At 41.1% G+C, this 17519-nt stretch overlaps 1 protein-coding gene and 1 non-coding gene across 2 annotated transcripts in view; one reads left to right on the plus strand and one right to left on the minus strand.

The window, feature by feature from the left end:
• Positions 1-448: 448 nt before the first annotated feature.
• On the minus strand, positions 449-520 carry Trnaa-ugc. The gene has a single exon. It is a non-coding gene; the product is annotated as a tRNA-Ala (tRNA).
• A 1021-nt stretch (positions 521-1541) lies between these two features.
• The window catches only part of LOC109472859 (gliomedin-like), a 38366-nt gene continuing 22388 nt past the window's right edge, over positions 1542-17519 (plus strand). Inside the window, exon 1 of the mRNA XM_019772724.1 lies at positions 1542-2129. Within this exon, the coding sequence (XP_019628283.1) occupies positions 1761-2129 (369 nt within the window). The 5' untranslated portion in view covers positions 1542-1760. The remainder of the gene's footprint in view (positions 2130-17519) is intronic.

A 17519-nucleotide genomic window follows, 5' to 3' on the forward strand; every position in this document is an offset into this window, starting at 1 on the left:
GACAAAACGCGAATGCCTTCATGTGATAGTCCTCCCCACAAGCTTTTTGAAAATGTATGATAACCATGTTGTGTGCCCAGCTTTGACCTTGTTATCTGACCTTGAACTTTGACCCCATGGGGACCATTTCCTTTCCTACTTATAATACAAAGGGGAGTGTCAAATAATCAAATATGGATATTTTCCAACGTTACTTAGTGGCCAGATAAAACAGGAACCAAGAATTACAAAAATGTCAATTTTGTTCCGATATGTCATTTCTAAGAGAAGTTCTGAGCTTTTGAAATTCGATTTTTCGGTAAAAATTGGTAAAAAATGGAATGTCAAGAGAAGGTTCCGAATATAATGTGTGACTTTAAGCAATGACGTTCTATCTTGCTTTAAGGCAGGAGGCGCCCCATACCTTTCTTGCGTGATCTTTTGGGAGAAAAGAAAATTAAAACATGACTGGAGATGCCGGGGATCGAACCCGGGGCCTCACACATGCAAAGCGCGCGCTCTACCACTGAGCTACATCCCCATGTGTGGAACGTGCACGTGTTTCCTGAATTCGCTCTGTGTTACCCAGATGAAATATATATGCACACATTTTATTTCAAATCAAAACTGATAACAGAAAAGTTGCCCGAAAAGAATATCCCAAAAGTTACTGTGATTTTCTCAGGTCGAGGTATGCGTTTTTTTTAAATTAACTACTACTTACGTAAGTTTGAATATAAGTTGGGCATTATTCTACGCATGGATTTTTGATTTGTGATATGATATGCTGCCTGTTGTGCATTCTGACATCGTGCATCTTGCATTTTGCTTTCACATCAATTTTCAAAAGTAAACATAAACGCATACACTAGGCCTTTCTAAATTATACTCTCATGATGCAACACGCGTACGCAAACTTTTTGTCCACAGTTCACCATTCACACGTACATTCACTCTGTTCTTCTCCGAACTTCTGGGAATAGTTACGGATATCCTTTCATCGCACGCCCTTGCGTGATAGTCTGGGCATTGATAGTCTGGGAAAACAGTAAGTCTATCAGCCTTCCGATACCCTATGGCCAATGACTTTTACCTTCCCACTTCCTAATATCGTTTCTGGAAGTATTTTTTCTACGTAGTTTACCAATTTTGTCCCGTGTGTGCCTAACCATGTCATTTTTAAGTACACGCTTTTTGAAGACTTACATGTATGTCGCCAGATTATCGACATTTGTAGTGACTTTTTTCTCATTTGCAAAAACGACAAATGTTTTATTTTTGTAAAATGTAGTGTTGTCAAATACAGCAAAGTTTTGAAAATCTGTACGAAGCTTTGACTCTTTACTCCACGATGTGCTGGGCTAGCACTGTTGCAATTTCATACAAATACATACGAAGGTAAATGCCGCAGTACAGTTTAACCTTTGGCGCAAGTGACATGCTGTATAATGAGCGCGGTGACATGTAAGAGTCTCGTTATAAGTGGTTAGCCAAGGTCTCCCCGGTCCACACGGGAGCCGTTCTCTGACGTAACGCACCCTTTGCCCCCCCGTGCGCCCAGCCGAGTCAGTACTCCCGTAACCACGCTTTAACCAGGTCTGTGAGAGCGGCCCGGAGTCTATCACTGAGTGTTAGCAGTCTATCAAGTCATCTGTATCGGGTGGTTAGGTTCTAACGAGTGTTTGATTGAGAGGTTGAGGTTTTGTTGTTGTCGTCACACGTTCCTGCCGACCGTCCCTGGGAGAGAGGGCTTCCCTGCGGCAGGTAGACCGGGCGCCAAGATGGCGGGAGCCGAGAGGGACTACGTCCGCGGATCGTCGCTGGCGGTGGCGGTGAAGATTCTGTTCGTGCTGGTGTTGTCGCTCGCCCTGGCGGCGCTGTGCGGGTTTTACTTGTGTTTCGCGCAGATTGCGGAGCTGAGGACGCGGTTAGAGGAGACGCCGTGCGCGTGCGGGGACGTGGCGGGGGCGGGAGGCGTGCGCGAGCCGCCGCCGGGGGGAGCGAGCCTCCGTTCGGACCGCAGGGCAGTCCCTGACGACACAGACGACATTTACCTCAGGAGACGGACGCGGCGGCGAAGAGACGGAATGGGCATGGACATGGACACTACCGGATCCTACCTGTGGATTCCTGCGTACTCTAGAATACCGGTAGGTTTGTGTTCCGTCATTTCTAGCAGTCTGACAATCGAAGATGTTGAAGAAAGCCGTCGCATACGCCGTACGACAAGTTTACGATGATAGACGGAGGACATTTAGGACACTGAATTGAATGTGTTGTGCTCACTTCAGCTCTTTTGTAGCAGAAACGGCTGTTTAGACTCTATCGACGATAGGTTCTGCCATAGATCCGCTGAAATTCTTTTTCTTAAGGGACAAAACAATCGTACACGTACGGCGTATGTGACTTCTGGCTAAATATCAGTGCCAAGAACACAGGGGAAGCTTCCAGAAACCAGTTCAAATAACCTTCCCTGCGTTTTTATTTTCTCTTCTGTCTTTGCTTGTTGACAGTTGCCCGGCCTTCGCGAAACCACGCTCCAAGTATGTCCAAGTGAGGCAGTACAAACAAGTTGTGGTCTGTGTGGGTTTTTCGTCGGCCGGATCTCGGTTCACGATGTTGTTTTTTTTCTCTATCTTCTGATGACGTCTCATTGAATATCGCTGATTTCTGTTGCGTGTGGTTCACACATTACCTTCGTCATACGACAGGTTTGCGAACTGCTGACAGTCTTGATACAGTCGTGGATTTGTCGTATAAAACCCAGCTCTCTTGGGACCCCGACGCGACGCCAAACGTTGACTGTTGTCGACCGTCGGTTCTGGCATAGCTTCATAGAATATGACCTTTAGAAAAGGTGGCAATATATCAACATATGTCTCAGATGCATTTGCTAACGCTATGCACGCAAACTTTACTAGATTACGACTTTATACGACGGTTGTCGACAAGAAATATACACCCGGTGATAACACGTTGTACGCATGACCTGTGCAACTGTTCCCTTTTTGTTGACAGAGAAGAATTAGCCACATGCTAGGTACAATGAACAGGTTAAGATAAAACACGAGTGGTATTTATGGTTAATGCTCTAGGCACCTGGACACAAGGTGTGGTGACGTTTCAGCCTGCGGAAAAAAAAGATAAAAGGAACAGACTTTTTTTATGTTTTTAATATGATTTGCCATACATGAAGGGAAAACGCAACATTTCGTTTTATTTCGTAATCTTGCGTGATTCCATGTTCAGCTGTGATATCTGATCATTCTCTGACGTTTTATGAGAATGTAGCAGAGCTTATGTCATGAAAGGATAGATATATGTACTGTGGAGAAACATTTCTATTCTATTTATACTCTTTGGGGAAACTCGCAAGGCTGGTAGTATAACCCCACCTTTTTAACTCAACACAAAACAGCACAGCACGAAAACAGATATTTAAGCAAAATTTACGACATCCGTATTGAGACTTTAAAGACAGGGAAATAATTAAGCAGACTTTAAGATCGATTAAAGTGTACTGAAAAAGAAATCCAATCTTTACGAAGGATTTTCGCAGTTGTAAATGTAACGTATTACGGCATGTTTCTTTACGCACGGTTTACAGATACTGAAATATTCAATTCCGACAAACATGTTAAACTTATATGTCCCAGAAAGGTATAGGAAATGTTTCGTATTTCTATTTCAAAACTTAAGTCAAATTTGAAACATGAGTAAATCAATCAGGTATATTTTTAATTTTTTTCTACGCACAATTTAAAGCAAGACGAAAAAGACGCCGCATAAATCATCGAGAGCCTGTGCCTAGAACTCTGTTTCCTTTCAACGCCTGACGTGAATTGTAGCAGACCTCGGTGCACGCAAATCCAAAAAAAATTTTCGCGTTGTGTTTTTTATGGCTTACCAACAATCATATGACGTGTTTAATCTTCCTCTCCGCACACTTTCAGTGACCGGTGGTCAGACTTTCCCTCTTTAGCTTATATGTTCCCAAACGTTATATGAAAGGTAGCATTTATTCAACAAACATACGACACGTTTAATCTTTCTCTACGCACGCTTTAAGCGAACGGAGGGAGAACCTCCCCCCTTTAGCTTATATGCTCCCGAAAACAATATGAAAGGTAGCGTTTATTCAACAACAATACAGCGACAATACGACGTGTTTAATCTTTCCCAACGTGCATTTTAAGTGATATGTTTCCAAAAGCTATAGATAATATGTAGCGTTTTTTTTCAACAAACATACGACGTGTTTAATCTTTCCCTACGGGTATTTTAAGTGAACGGGGAGGTACCTCCCCCCTTTAGCTTATATGTTCACAAAAACTATATGAAAGGTAACGCTTATTCAACAAAATTTTAATATACGACGCGTTTAATCTTTCTCTACGCACGCTTTAAGCGAACGGAAGGAGAACCTCCCCCCTTTAGCTTATATCTTCACGAAAACAATATGAAAGGTAGCGTTTATTCAACAAATATACGATGCATTTAATCTTTCTCTACGCACACTTTAAGCGAACGGGGGGAGAACCTCCCCCCTTTAGCTTATATAATCCCGAAAACAATATGAAATGTACCGTTTATTCAACAACAATACGGTGACAATACGACGTGTTTAATCTTTCCCAACGTGCATTTTAAGTGATATGTTTCCAAAAGCTATATGGATGATATGTAGCGTTATTTTTTCAGCAAACATACGCTGTGTTATATCTTTTCCTACGGGTATTTTAAGTGAACGAGGAGGTACCTCCTCCCTTTAGCTTATATGTTCACAAAAACTATATGAAAGGTAGCGTTTATTCAACAAATATACGACGCGTTTAATCTTTCTCTACGCACACTTTAAGCGAACGGAGGGAGAACCTCTCCCTTTAGCTTATATATGCCCAAAAGCTATATGAAATATAGCGTTTATTCAACAACAATAAGGCGTGTTTAATCTTTCCATACGCGTATTTTAAGTGACGTTGTCTTATATATTCCAAAAAACTCTATGAAACGTTGCGTTTATTCAACAAGCATACGACGTGTTTAATCTTACCTTACAAGTTTTTTTAAGTGACGTTAGCTTATACGTTCCCGAAAGCAATATGAAATGTAACGTTTATTCCACAAACATACGACGTGTTTAATCTTACCTTACACGTACTTTAAGTGAAGTTAGCTTATATGTTCCCGAAAGCTATATGAAATATAGCGTTTGGTCAACAAACATACGACATGTTTAGTTTTTCCTTACGTGCATTTTAAGTGACGTTGGCTTATATATTCCTAAAAACTCCATGAAACGTAGCGTTTATTCAACAAACATACGACGTGTTTAATCTTACCTTACGAGTTTTGTAAGTGACGTTTGCTTATATGTTTCCGAAAGCTAAAGGAAATGTAACGTTTATTCTACAAACATACGACGTGTTTAATCTTACCTTACGAGTTTTGTAAGTGACGTTTGCTTATATGTTTCCGAAAGCTAAAGGAAATGTAACGTTTATTCAACAAACGTACAACATGTTTTTGCATACGCGCATTTTGAGTGACGTTGGCTTATATATTCCCCAAAGCTATATGAAACATAGCGGTTAATCAACAAACATACGGCGTGTTTAATCTTACCTTACGCGTACTTTAAGTGACGTTGGCTTATATGTTCTCGAAAGCTAAAGGAAATGTAACGTTTATTCAACAAACGTACGACGTGTCTAATTTTTCTGTACGCGTATTTTGAATGACGGTGGCTTATATGTTTCCAAAACCTCTATGAAACGATGCGTTTATTCAACAAATACGAGCGCGTTTAATCTTTCTCTACGCACGCTTTAAGCGAACGGAGGGAGAACAACCCCCCTTTAGCTTATATTTTCAGGAAAACAATATAAAAGGTAGCGTTTATTCAACAACAATACGGTGACAATACGACCTGTTTAATCTTCCCCAACGCGCATATTTTAAATGATATGTTTCCAAAAGCTATGGATGATATGTAGCGTCTTTTTTCAGCAAACATACGCTGTGTTATATCTTTCCCTACGGGTATCTTAAGTGAACGGGGAGGTATCTCTTCCCTTTAGCTTATATGTTCACAAAAACTATATGAAAGGTAGCGTTTATTCAACAAATATACGACGCGTTTAATCTTTCTCTACGCACACTTTAAGCGAACGGGGGGGGGGGAACCTCCCCCCTTTAGCTTATATATTCCCAAAAGCTATATGAAATATAGCGTTTATTGAACAACAATAAGGCGTGTTTAATCTTTCCATACGCGTATTTTAAGTGACATTGGATTATATGCTCCCAAAAGCTATATGAAATGTAACGTTTATTCCACAAACATATCACATGTTTAATCATTCCATACGCGCATTTTAAGTGACGTTGGCTTGTATATTCCAAAAACTCTATGAAACGTTGCGTTTATTCAACAAACATACGACGTGTTTAATCTTACCTTACAAGCTTTTTAAGTGACGTTAGCTTATATGTTCCCGAAAGCTATATGAAATGTAACGTTTATTCCACAAACATACGACGTGTTTAATCTTACCTTATACGTACTTTAAGTGAAGTTAGCTTATATGTTCCCGAAAGCTATATGAAATATAGCGTTTAGTCAACAAACATACGACATGTTTATTTTTTCCTTACTTGCATTTTAAGTGACGTTGGCTTATATATTCCTAAAAATTCCATGAAACGTTGCGTTTATTCAACAAACATACGACGTGTTTAATCTTACCTTACGAGTTTTTTAAGTGACGTTAGCTTATATGTTCCCGAAAGCTAAAGGAAATGTAACGTTTATTCTACAAACATACGACGTGTTTAATCTTACCTTACGAGTTTTGTAAGTGACGTTGGCTTATATGTTCCCGAAAGCTAAAGGAAAGGTAGCGTTTATTCAACAAACATATAACATGTTTAGTTTTTCCATACGCGCATTTTGAGTGACGTTGGCTTATGTATTCCCCAAAGCTATATGAAACGTAGTGGTTAATCAACAAACATACGACGTGTTTAATCTTACCTTACGAGTGTTTTAAGTGACGTTGGCTTATATGTTCCCGAAAGCTAAAAGAAATGTAACGTTTATTCAACAAACATACGGCGTGTTTAATCTTACCTTACGCGTATTTTAAATGACACTGGCTTATATGTTCCCAAAACCTCTATGAAACGATGCGTTTATTCAGCAAACATACGACATGTTTAATCTTTTTGCTTTTTTTTTTGTTTAATCTTAAACCCATGCGAATTTTAGGTAAACGGCAGGTGATCTCTTCCCTTCAGCTCATATGTCCCCAAAAGTTGTATAATTTGGCGTTATTCTATTTCGTCTATGTATTCAAACTGGAAAATACTGTCCGTCCGTAACATGTTTATGATGTTGTACTCCATCCTGGAATTTTTAGGTGGACAATTCGGGTGTGAAAGTACGAGACCGTTGTTTCAGGATGGACAAATCAGTTGTCGGCGGCGAATGTAATGAGAAATGAATGTAAATGTAAAAAGTTGTTTATAAAAACATGGAACAAACAGTATCTGCGGTGTGTTTCGGTAAGATGCGCTGACAAGGCATGGTGTTTTTCAAAATGTAGATTTATTCAGTGCCAAGCTGTGAAAAACCAACACAGGGATTCAAATGCAAGATAATCGCCATATGGGGGAGCCGATATCTGCCAGATGGTGTGTCATGTGACAGGGTATTATCCAATGACTGACAACGGTGGGATTTTGAAATCTACTGGATATGCAAGACGCAAGCACCAGGGCTAGCATTTTACAGGGCGCCTTTTTGAAGACAAGTACGGGATGGAAGATTGGACCAATTCCATCAGGACTCACTGCAGGTTATGGACGAGATTCAGTTGGTTTTAATCACCCTGAACCCCGACGGAACGGACACAAAACTAGGGCACATGGTCCTCGTTCTGTACAAGTCTACAAAACGGATTGGAGTGGAGATATGGAACACGGCACGGCACGGAATGAGAACATCACGACCGTATATCTGTGTCGGCGACCAAGACCGGGAGTCATATCGGTATCTGTATTCGCGAAACTGAGCGGATTACTTTTCCAAGTCTGCGGTGGCCAAATGGACAAGAGTGCTCTTTCAAAGTAAACTCTACCTTTGCCTAACGACGTTGGATTCGGAATTGTAGACTTGGATACAGCGCAGAATCTTGAAGGAACTTTGCACGGACACAGTGACTTATCGCTCGAGCTCAGCCGGCTGCATCAGCGAGAACAAAGACTATACGACTTGGTCACTAGCCTGGTTTCCAGTCTACCGGGTATGGAGCGGCTTTCTTTGGGGATCTAGGGCCTCTTCGCCGTCAGAGTAAGCCAGGCTCCCCGGTATGTTTCGCATCGATATCGGGAGCCTAACTTCAACAGGACGGCAGGCCCGAAGTTAGCCCACCCAAACCACGACAGGACTGGACACCAAAATGCCACAAATACCTCTGACATACGCAGAATAAACGGCAAGTAAATGCAACAGAATACGCCAACATTACGCACACTTTATGGGTAATAAAGACGCAGTTTAAGCTGCTGAAAGTCAACTGAAAATACGAAAAATAAGCACCATATACGCAACAAATGATTACCTTTACACACACGTATATTGGCCGTAAAAGTGCTTCAATTAGAAATAAACGTGAACTTTAAATACGTTATAAGAGCATTTTAAAAAGTATTTATGACAACTTTAAGCAGCTGAAAGGCTACGTGAAAACCGGAAAATACGGATCCATCCGCACCTTTCCGTCATCTTTACACACACTTATATGAGCCGTAATAAATGCTTAAAGAATGAAAATACGTCAACTTTACTTACAATTTAGAAATATTTTCATTATTATTTAAGACATCTTTAAGTGCTTAAAGGCTACGTGAAAACCGGAAAATAAGGATCCATCCGCACCTTTCCGTCAACTTTACACTTACGTATATTACCCTTAAAAATGCTTAAATGATAAAAATACGTTAACTTTACTTACAATTTAAAAATATTTTCATTGTTATTTAAGACACCTTTAAGTGCGTAAAGGCTACGTGAAAACCGGAAAATAAGGATCCATCCGCACCTTTCCGTCATCTTTACACATACGTATATTACCCTTAAAAATGCTTAAACAATAAAAATACGTTAACTTTACTTACAATTTAAAAATATTTTAATCATCATTTAAGACATCTTTAAGTGCTTAAAGGCTACGTGAAAACCGGAAAATAAGGATCCATCCGCACCTACGGAAAGACCACGTAACGTCGATCTTTACGTACTCGTATAAATCGTGTATAGATGCGTAAAGACGGAATATACGTTGACTTTAAGCATAGTTTAAGCATCCGTAAATACCGTTTTTCGTGCCGTGCAGCTCGTGAATTAACCTTTCAAATTGAGTGGAAGTGATGAGGGATAGTATCTATTCTGACTGACTAACTCCCGATCCCCGGTATAGCCTTGAGTCATTGTTTATGTTTCCTAATATGGACTATGACAGTTCAGCCCACGGATCTTTCTGGTTAGGAACCGTGAAAGAAAACTGTGTGCCTCTGGGAGACTTTGACTAGACTCTTATTCTGCGATGTCGTCTACAGTATTGGGTTTAATTTAGAGTGGAATGTGGGCCACAAATGTGTGACGTATTTAGTAAAATAGTCGAACGGGTCACACATTCAGAACCTTCCCACGAACACCAACCGACCAAGGTTGGCTGAAGCCCCTGTCACACATTCAGAACCTTCCCCCGAACACCAGCCGACCAAGGTTGGCTGAAGCCCCTGTCACACATTCAGAACCTTCCCCCGAACACCAGCCGACCAAGGTCGGCTGAAGTTCGGTACCAGTCCGATTAAATGTAGGCCGCGACTATTTTTTTCCTCTACGACTGGAGCCGGATTTGAGTAAGTTTGAATCAAAATTAACCCCCCACCCTGAACATGTCTCAAACACTTTTGACCCACTGACGAACACCAGCCAATAAAAAGGACTTGCCCCTAGTATCCTGGTTGAATTATCCTGGTTTAAACTTTGACAGCAAACTTTTTGACTTCTTTCTCCAATCAGAGGGGGTAGAAATGGCACGTTAGTCCCGCGGCCTTAAAAATAAAACCAGCAATACCGGGTTACAATTAAAGCTACATACAACGAGGAAAACTATTTAAAGATAACAAACATACGACACAGAATAGCCACTACAAGACTTCGGATTAGCTCACACAAACTTCTAGTTGAAAAGGGTAGACACAACCACATTCCTCTGCAACAAAGAATTTGTAATTACTGTTAGTGTAACCTAAATGAGATTGAAGAGAAAGATTCTCTTCGATTGTATACAAGATTATTTCCCCAGTTTTAGATTTTTAGATAGAAAAGAAAAAATCTCATTCCTCTTGAAACTCGATAATCCTCGTACTATAAACTCCATCTGTTCTTACATTTTCAACTGTCTTAAGAAGCGAGGAGAAGTAGAACCTGTACATATGTAGTTTTACTATATATATATTTAAGTCTACCATCGCTATTTTCCATGACCTGTACTTAGTTCGCAGTGAGCAAGAATGTACAATAAAGGTCTTTCATTCATTCATTATACAGCAGGTGGGTACAGGGTTAGATAATTATGGGGCAGAAAAAACAGGACCATTATACCTCAGTACCCCTAGTGACGCCCCGTACGCACACTGGTATTGTCTTCCCAGCAATTTGTCAGCCATAACAAACGCGACCTGACACTTCTAACATTCCGCTTCAAGTCGCCACAGTTTGGTGACCCGAGGTGACTTCTTGCCCTCGAATTATCGAGAAACAACCACACATGCAGTACATGTAGTACACATTGAAAACTAGAAAGGCTATTTCCTTTGGAGAGAATGTAGCGGATGTACCATATTTTACGACATGGCAGGGAAAGAAGAAGTAACACGAGGGAAAACAATTATTTTCATCGATATCTCCAATGTCTAAAACCAATCTCTTTTTTTCTATATCCATGATATAACTATACTGTGAAGTGACAACGGTTGGGTAGCCATCCCCTACATTATTGGCTAGAATTTTTAATTGCATAATGCAAACTGTTGATTTTCAAGATAAAAAAGAAGCGTTTATGCCCGCATTCCAATGCTGGAGCAGGAAAGCTTGACATACCTACCAAAACACTTGAATAAAGTTCATACAGTCAATATGGCATGGCTTTGTACAGGTGTTAATTGAGTCAACCCAATCGATATCCTAACAGCCAATCAGCAAGAAGCATAGAGGAAAAGTGCATGCCTATTGGTCGCTTGCTCTGCATGCCATTCTGATGACTCGTGCCCAAATATGGTAACACAGTATATTTGGTAGTATTTCGAGCCCTGTGTTATGACGCCGTGCACTCCTCAACTGTAGCGAAGGGCAAAACGGTCTTTTGGGTCGTCTGCAAGTTACCAAGACCAACTGTCAATGTCATCATTAGGTCATTCAACCCAGGTATCAAAACCATTCCAGATGCTACCCAAGAATTAATGATATTATAAATTATAGAACACATAAAATTCTTTGGCTCGTAAACACGGAAATGTGTAAGAAGAACTGAGTGCATATGTAAATGCCTTGGCTTGTTCTTCTTTTTGTAGATTCAGTTTTGAAATTTTTAAGTCTCGTAGGTGACCTTTTACTATCTTCATCTATTTATCTTTAATATCTTTTTTTTGTTGAAAAACGTCTGTAATAAAGACTTAAACAATTGAAATAAGAACAAAAATGGCACACAAAGAAGTCGAGAAATAAGCCAGCTGATACATCTGTTATCACTGAATGAGAGATTATTTTTCACACCCAGTAAAACTCACCACGGCTAGAGACAAATGTCAGGCGGTCAGGAAGTTCAATGTAATCATTTGTGGAAATGAAACCAGATGTTACCACAAACATTAATGGCACTGGAGATTAGAAAAACACATCAGACCTTTGGCGCGAATATTGCTGATAAAAATAGTGTAAGCTACATGTGACTAGATTCAAGATTCAAGATGGATTTATTGTTTTTTTCGCAGTTAAAAACTACTGAATTGTAAACCAATTTACAAAACATCGGTACATTAAAACTAGAAGTATACATTCTAATAATATAAGTTATGTAGGCGCAAAAATTCTTGTTTTATACATCATAAATTTACCGGACTACATTTGATAAAGAACACTGTACCAAGGAGACAGCAGTCAGGGGTTCAGCCCATAGTCATTGAGGAGTTGGACCATGAACGCACAAAAAATACCGCAAATACGCACAATGAAAACTGCATTGTACATACAGTTGGGACACTTTTTACCTTCGCGAAAGGAGACGTCCTTCCAAGGAACGGTTTTGTTTTCGGTTGTCTCTGTGTTCGCAGTTGTAACTCACGGTCTTTTACCGGATTTCATTGATTTTGATATATGATTAGTTATTGGGGTCCAGATAATAGGGATTGCTTTCCTTTTCTGTGTTTTCTTTTTTGTACGTCTTTTTTTGCGGTGCGTTGTGTTAGGAATAGTCTAATCACAGTCCGAGCCGTGAACTTTTTTTTAAAGTACAGCGACTTTCGTAAGGTCTATAACTAGTCATGCAAACAGACACGTTGGTACCCGGGTACAACAGATTTAATCTACGTACAAGACTATAGATGAATCAACTTGTATTACTTCTTCTAAGGTCTAAACATTCTTTGATATATTTATCTATTTGTACACGGTAAGGGTTATTACCTTCTAGAATTAAATATTGAATTTATCTATAGCATGAAATGTAACAAATTCCGTTGAGCAAGCAGAGTGAAGGTTGAAAAGCTTTGTGCGTTTATGTACATATCGTGGACAATACATAATAAAATTTTGTTCATCTTCAATATCATTAGGACAAAATGTACGTCTGGTCGCGTAGAAGGATCTCTGATGAATTTTGTCAGAGAATTTAATTTGATTGGTTTATTGCACAAAAGCATATTGCAGTCTGACGACTGAATTGCACGCTCAGTTACAATCTGTCATTGGAATAATAAACTTTGACTGTAATTATCAAAACAAGTACAATTCTAAAATCACTCTAATTGTAGCAGTTTGCAACAAATCTAAAATCACACTAAATGTAGTATTTCAACAACATGTAGTTGTAAAAACTTAGTCAACTAATAATAACTTGTAGATGATTTGTCTTGGGGAAGTCTCAGTACATTAGGTAGGCAGTCCATAAAATCGTGACAAAGTTCTATCTTAACCTATAGCCTAAACAGATCAGGTGTTAGATATTCGAAGCGTAGAGTCGTAACTACTAAGAGTCATTACTTTATTTTAGACTGTACTTTATATTCTAATGAAAGATCTGTCCTTTTGAATTATATCAAAGAGAAGTTCCCATACTTTGAACACCTAAGCGCAAATGATAAATTTATATTTTTGATGCGTCTAGACAAACCCTGTATCACAAACATGATCTGCTCCCACATTTTCCACTGTACAAAAAAGCGAGAAGTTGACCTCTCTACATTAGCTCACTGACTAGAACACTTTGTATTAGCTTAGTATAGTACCTTGTATGTTCCTTATGTATGTATGTAAGTCAAGTAGTGCATCTTTTGTCTCCAATTTCCTATATACGTTTGTTACCTCCGGGTAGGGATGTATATCCCGAGCGCGGAGGTTTTGTGAGGGAAGACGAAAATTGCGTTCGCACCCGTTTCTCGCGTTTGGGTGGACGGATATGTCTGGGACTTGGTATACGTTTTGCTGTTGGGCTGTAGATGGTGCACGTTGTTTTGGTTTTTTAGTATGTGTGTTTTAGTGCGTGAAAATGATGCGTTTAGACCGCCGATGGACACCCCTTTCAGTGTGAAAGTGGGCCTCAGCTTTTGACCTTTGCATGTATAATCACCATTGAGGTCGCGACCACTGATCTGACCTTTCACACAGAGGGGTGTCAGCATTCTTTGAAACTATTCAGATGTGAACCACATGTGCCGTCAATCAACGTCTCGTGCCTGGTGGGATCGCGCGGGTCGCAGCCAGCGAACTTCCGGGTGGGTCAATGGGTCAGGGGTCAACGCCCTCTTGCGCAATTTCGGATGTTTTCGGCTTACAAATACCGTGGTATACTGTCTCAGACGTTCTCGGGACTCGGTGTATCTTCTGTTAATGGGCTGTAGATGGTGCAGGTTTTTTTGTTTTATTGTATATGTGTTTTGGGGCGTAAGATTATTTGTATTTCCTTTTCGTGTCTCGGACACCCGTTACTGTGTTTGTTTTACATTATCGCTGGTCGCTGAGGGTCGGGCAGCCAGATTCGCCACGGGATGCCTCCTGTCCTTTCTATTTTTGGGCTCCAGTCGGCTAGGGGGGATTAGTGATTTCACACATCATTTAGCCAATTACAAACATTTCGAAACTTTTCGAAAAAAATGGTATTCGCGCGAATTCACTAGTTAATTCAAAGAACAGTCCCAACATGCACCCAACATTCTGCAACATACATTACAATACCCGGAGGTACAAAATCTACGATTTTCCTTGTTATGTGTCTGTTATATGTTGACCTGTACCTAGCCCGTCGTGGCATGAATGTACAATAAAGGTATTTTTCAATTCAATTCAATTACAGTACTGTATTAGAGTCTTAAGGCTCGTGGTATAAATGACATTGAACGTCTTTTGAATTAGCCAGTGTCTGTCACGTATCCCCCGTCCGACAACTACCAAATCCTCCGCCAGGGTCAGAGTCAAACGAAGAGGCGTGAATCAGATCTTGGCGAGGCGTCTGGAAACCATTTGGCGGTGCAGGATCAATTAGCCGCATGTCGGGACAGGTAAAAACAGCGCTGATTCTGTCACGATATCCGCCAGCCCAGCAGGACTGCTGACATACACAACATAGTCTCCCCCAGGCTCCTTAGGACAAAGCAAAATAGTCTCCTCCAGGCTCCTTAGGATAGACACAACATAGTCCCCCCCCCAGGCTCCTTAGGATAGTTAAAAAGAGCGCTGATTCTGTCACGATATCCGCCAGCACAGCAGGGCTGCTGACAGAGACAACATAGTCTCCTCCAGGCTCCTTAGGACAGACCAAACATAGTCTCCTCCAGGCTCCTTAGGACAGACACAACATAGTCCCCCCCAGGCTCCTTAGGATAGGTAAAAACAGCGCTGATTCTGTCACGATATCCGCCAGCACAGCAGGACTGCTGACAGACACAACATAGTCTCCCCCAGGCTCCTTAGGATACCGAGTGTTTCAAAATGTTTAAAACATTCGGTTGGCGCAGCCGAACACTAGCCAATCTGGCCGAACACCGGCCGACCTTGCTCCTGACCTACATGTACGTACCCCTAAACCATGGTTGGGAGTAGGGGGGTTCGGGTAGTGGTCCGGGCCTGCATGCTCTTTTTCGTAAGGCGTAATCAGGCCTTTTTTAGTCTTCTTAATCCGTAGGCAGCCTCCCAAAAAATCAACGTAATTTGTTATAGTACATTAGCCGTAAAGCGTAAAGCTCTGAGATTTTAACGTCATTCGTAATCGGCGACGAAAATTTTGCGTAAGTTGTAATCACTAACCGCCCCCTCCCCCATACAGGCCCTCATATTTCTATACTCGGCTAACTCCTCTGGCGAAACATTCACACTAGGTCAACAGAATTCTATTGTACGTATGTTTTAAAGCAACTTCAGAAGTCTGGAGGAGACTAGTTGTAGCCCACGCACCTTGCAGTAAGTGCGGCGGCCAGCTCAGCGGATCAGGGCGCGCACGTGCCGGGTTTGTTATGACAAGCTCTTCCGCCGGGAGTTCACTCATTTTGATCGCTTTTCCATGAGTAAAAACCCGTGTGGAAAAAAACCTTGGTCGGTCAGAAAGGTGGTGTCTCGTCAGGAACGTACGGCACGTCCTTGGCAAGAGTCTTCACGTCTTCTGCGGCATTAGAAAACAAACCTAGACCAACGGCTTTTTGCAGGGTTGGGCGCAAATGGTATGGTTGGTAACAGTCATCCATGTTTCTTTACACACATTTAAGGCCTTCCTCCGACAACTAACCAATCGAATTTGAGTCAAATTTTATCCCCGAACACGCCCCGATCACTGCTGACCTACTCCCGAACCAAAGCCAACCACCAGCCAACCCTGACCGATCCACTCGTCCACATCCGAGTGTTTGAAGTTTTGAAACATTCGGCTACTAGTATTCAGCCGAACAGTAGCCGATCTCTCGCCAAACACCAGCCGACCACAGCCGACCTTGCTCCCGACCTACTCCTAACCATGGTTGGGAGGAGTTCCCGGGCAGTGTTCGGGAGGCCAGAAAAGGCTTCAGAAAAGAAACATGTCAGACTTTTCACTTTGCACCTTCAGTATCAGACAGTTTAATCTCCGCGTCACCACAGTCAGTGACCCGTGCGTGCTAGCAGGTTTAGCGGGACAACAGTACCGTAAGGCCGGGGTCTTACCGTAATCTCAGGATCTGACACAAACATGTGCGACCGGTGTTGTACCTATCTCATGATCTGACATAATCGCCCTGTCATCTTTCAGCGACTGACTCGACTCGTTTGTTGGGATAAGGCGGAGCGTAACTCAATAGCCCTGATGGTGTCAGACTTGAATGCTGTCGACGTACTTAAAGGCACCCAAAGAGATTTCAGGGCAGCAAAACTGGAAATATTCTGGATCAGGTAATCTTTGTGATATTGACACATACTGCTTCACATTAGCACATTTGAATCAGAATTTCATACTTTGAGGTTTAAAACTGCAGAAACAGGCGCCCAAGATGAGTCCTTTATTTTCAAATCAGCCAAGGGCCCTTCCAGTAACCCTTTTCCGTCAGAACTTTGGGAATTTTTGCTCCATAAGGCTCAATATACATTGGGATTGTGTGGTTTCAACTTAGTACTACTATGTAGATAAATGAGTAGAATATTGGCTCTGAAAAATCGGGTTTCCAAGCCCTAAAAACTGCACTACATGCCTCTGTCTAGCGTAAGGTCTTGTTAAATTGAAGCATTAGTTTACCCTATTCCGAAGCTACTTTATATAGCACCGGGACGATACAAAAAGTCAATTTTCTGGTATTTTTTTTACAATAGTAGGGTCATGGGCTGTACGTTTTTCTTATCCACCTATTTTCTACAATGCCGGTTCAATACATGGTTCTAACTCAACAGTGTGAAGCGCTTTTTGTGTATCTATTCTATTCATCTATTGTTTGCTTCAGGCATTCGGTCTAAATACAAGATACAATCTAATGAAAGCACAGAATTACATGCAATTAAAGTGTGGCGTTACACCAACCTAAAAGCCCAATACATGAAAGTATTTAAAAAAATTGAAAGTCTAGGAGAGATGTGTATATCAATAAATAAGGCTGGCAGAGTGGTGTGTATCAGATTATAGAAGTTATATCTCCAATCAGACTGTAATATACATGTTTTTGTGTGTCTGCGTTCTTGATGATCGACGTAACGCTCTTTTTCTGTTATCATTTTGTTCCGCCAAACGCCCCCCCCCCCCCCC

This window comes from Branchiostoma belcheri, unplaced genomic scaffold, assembly GCF_001625305.1.
Source record: "Branchiostoma belcheri isolate BF01 breed outbred unplaced genomic scaffold, Haploidv18h27 scaffold287, whole genome shotgun sequence".
Taxonomy (NCBI): domain Eukaryota; kingdom Metazoa; phylum Chordata; class Leptocardii; order Amphioxiformes; family Branchiostomatidae; genus Branchiostoma; species Branchiostoma belcheri.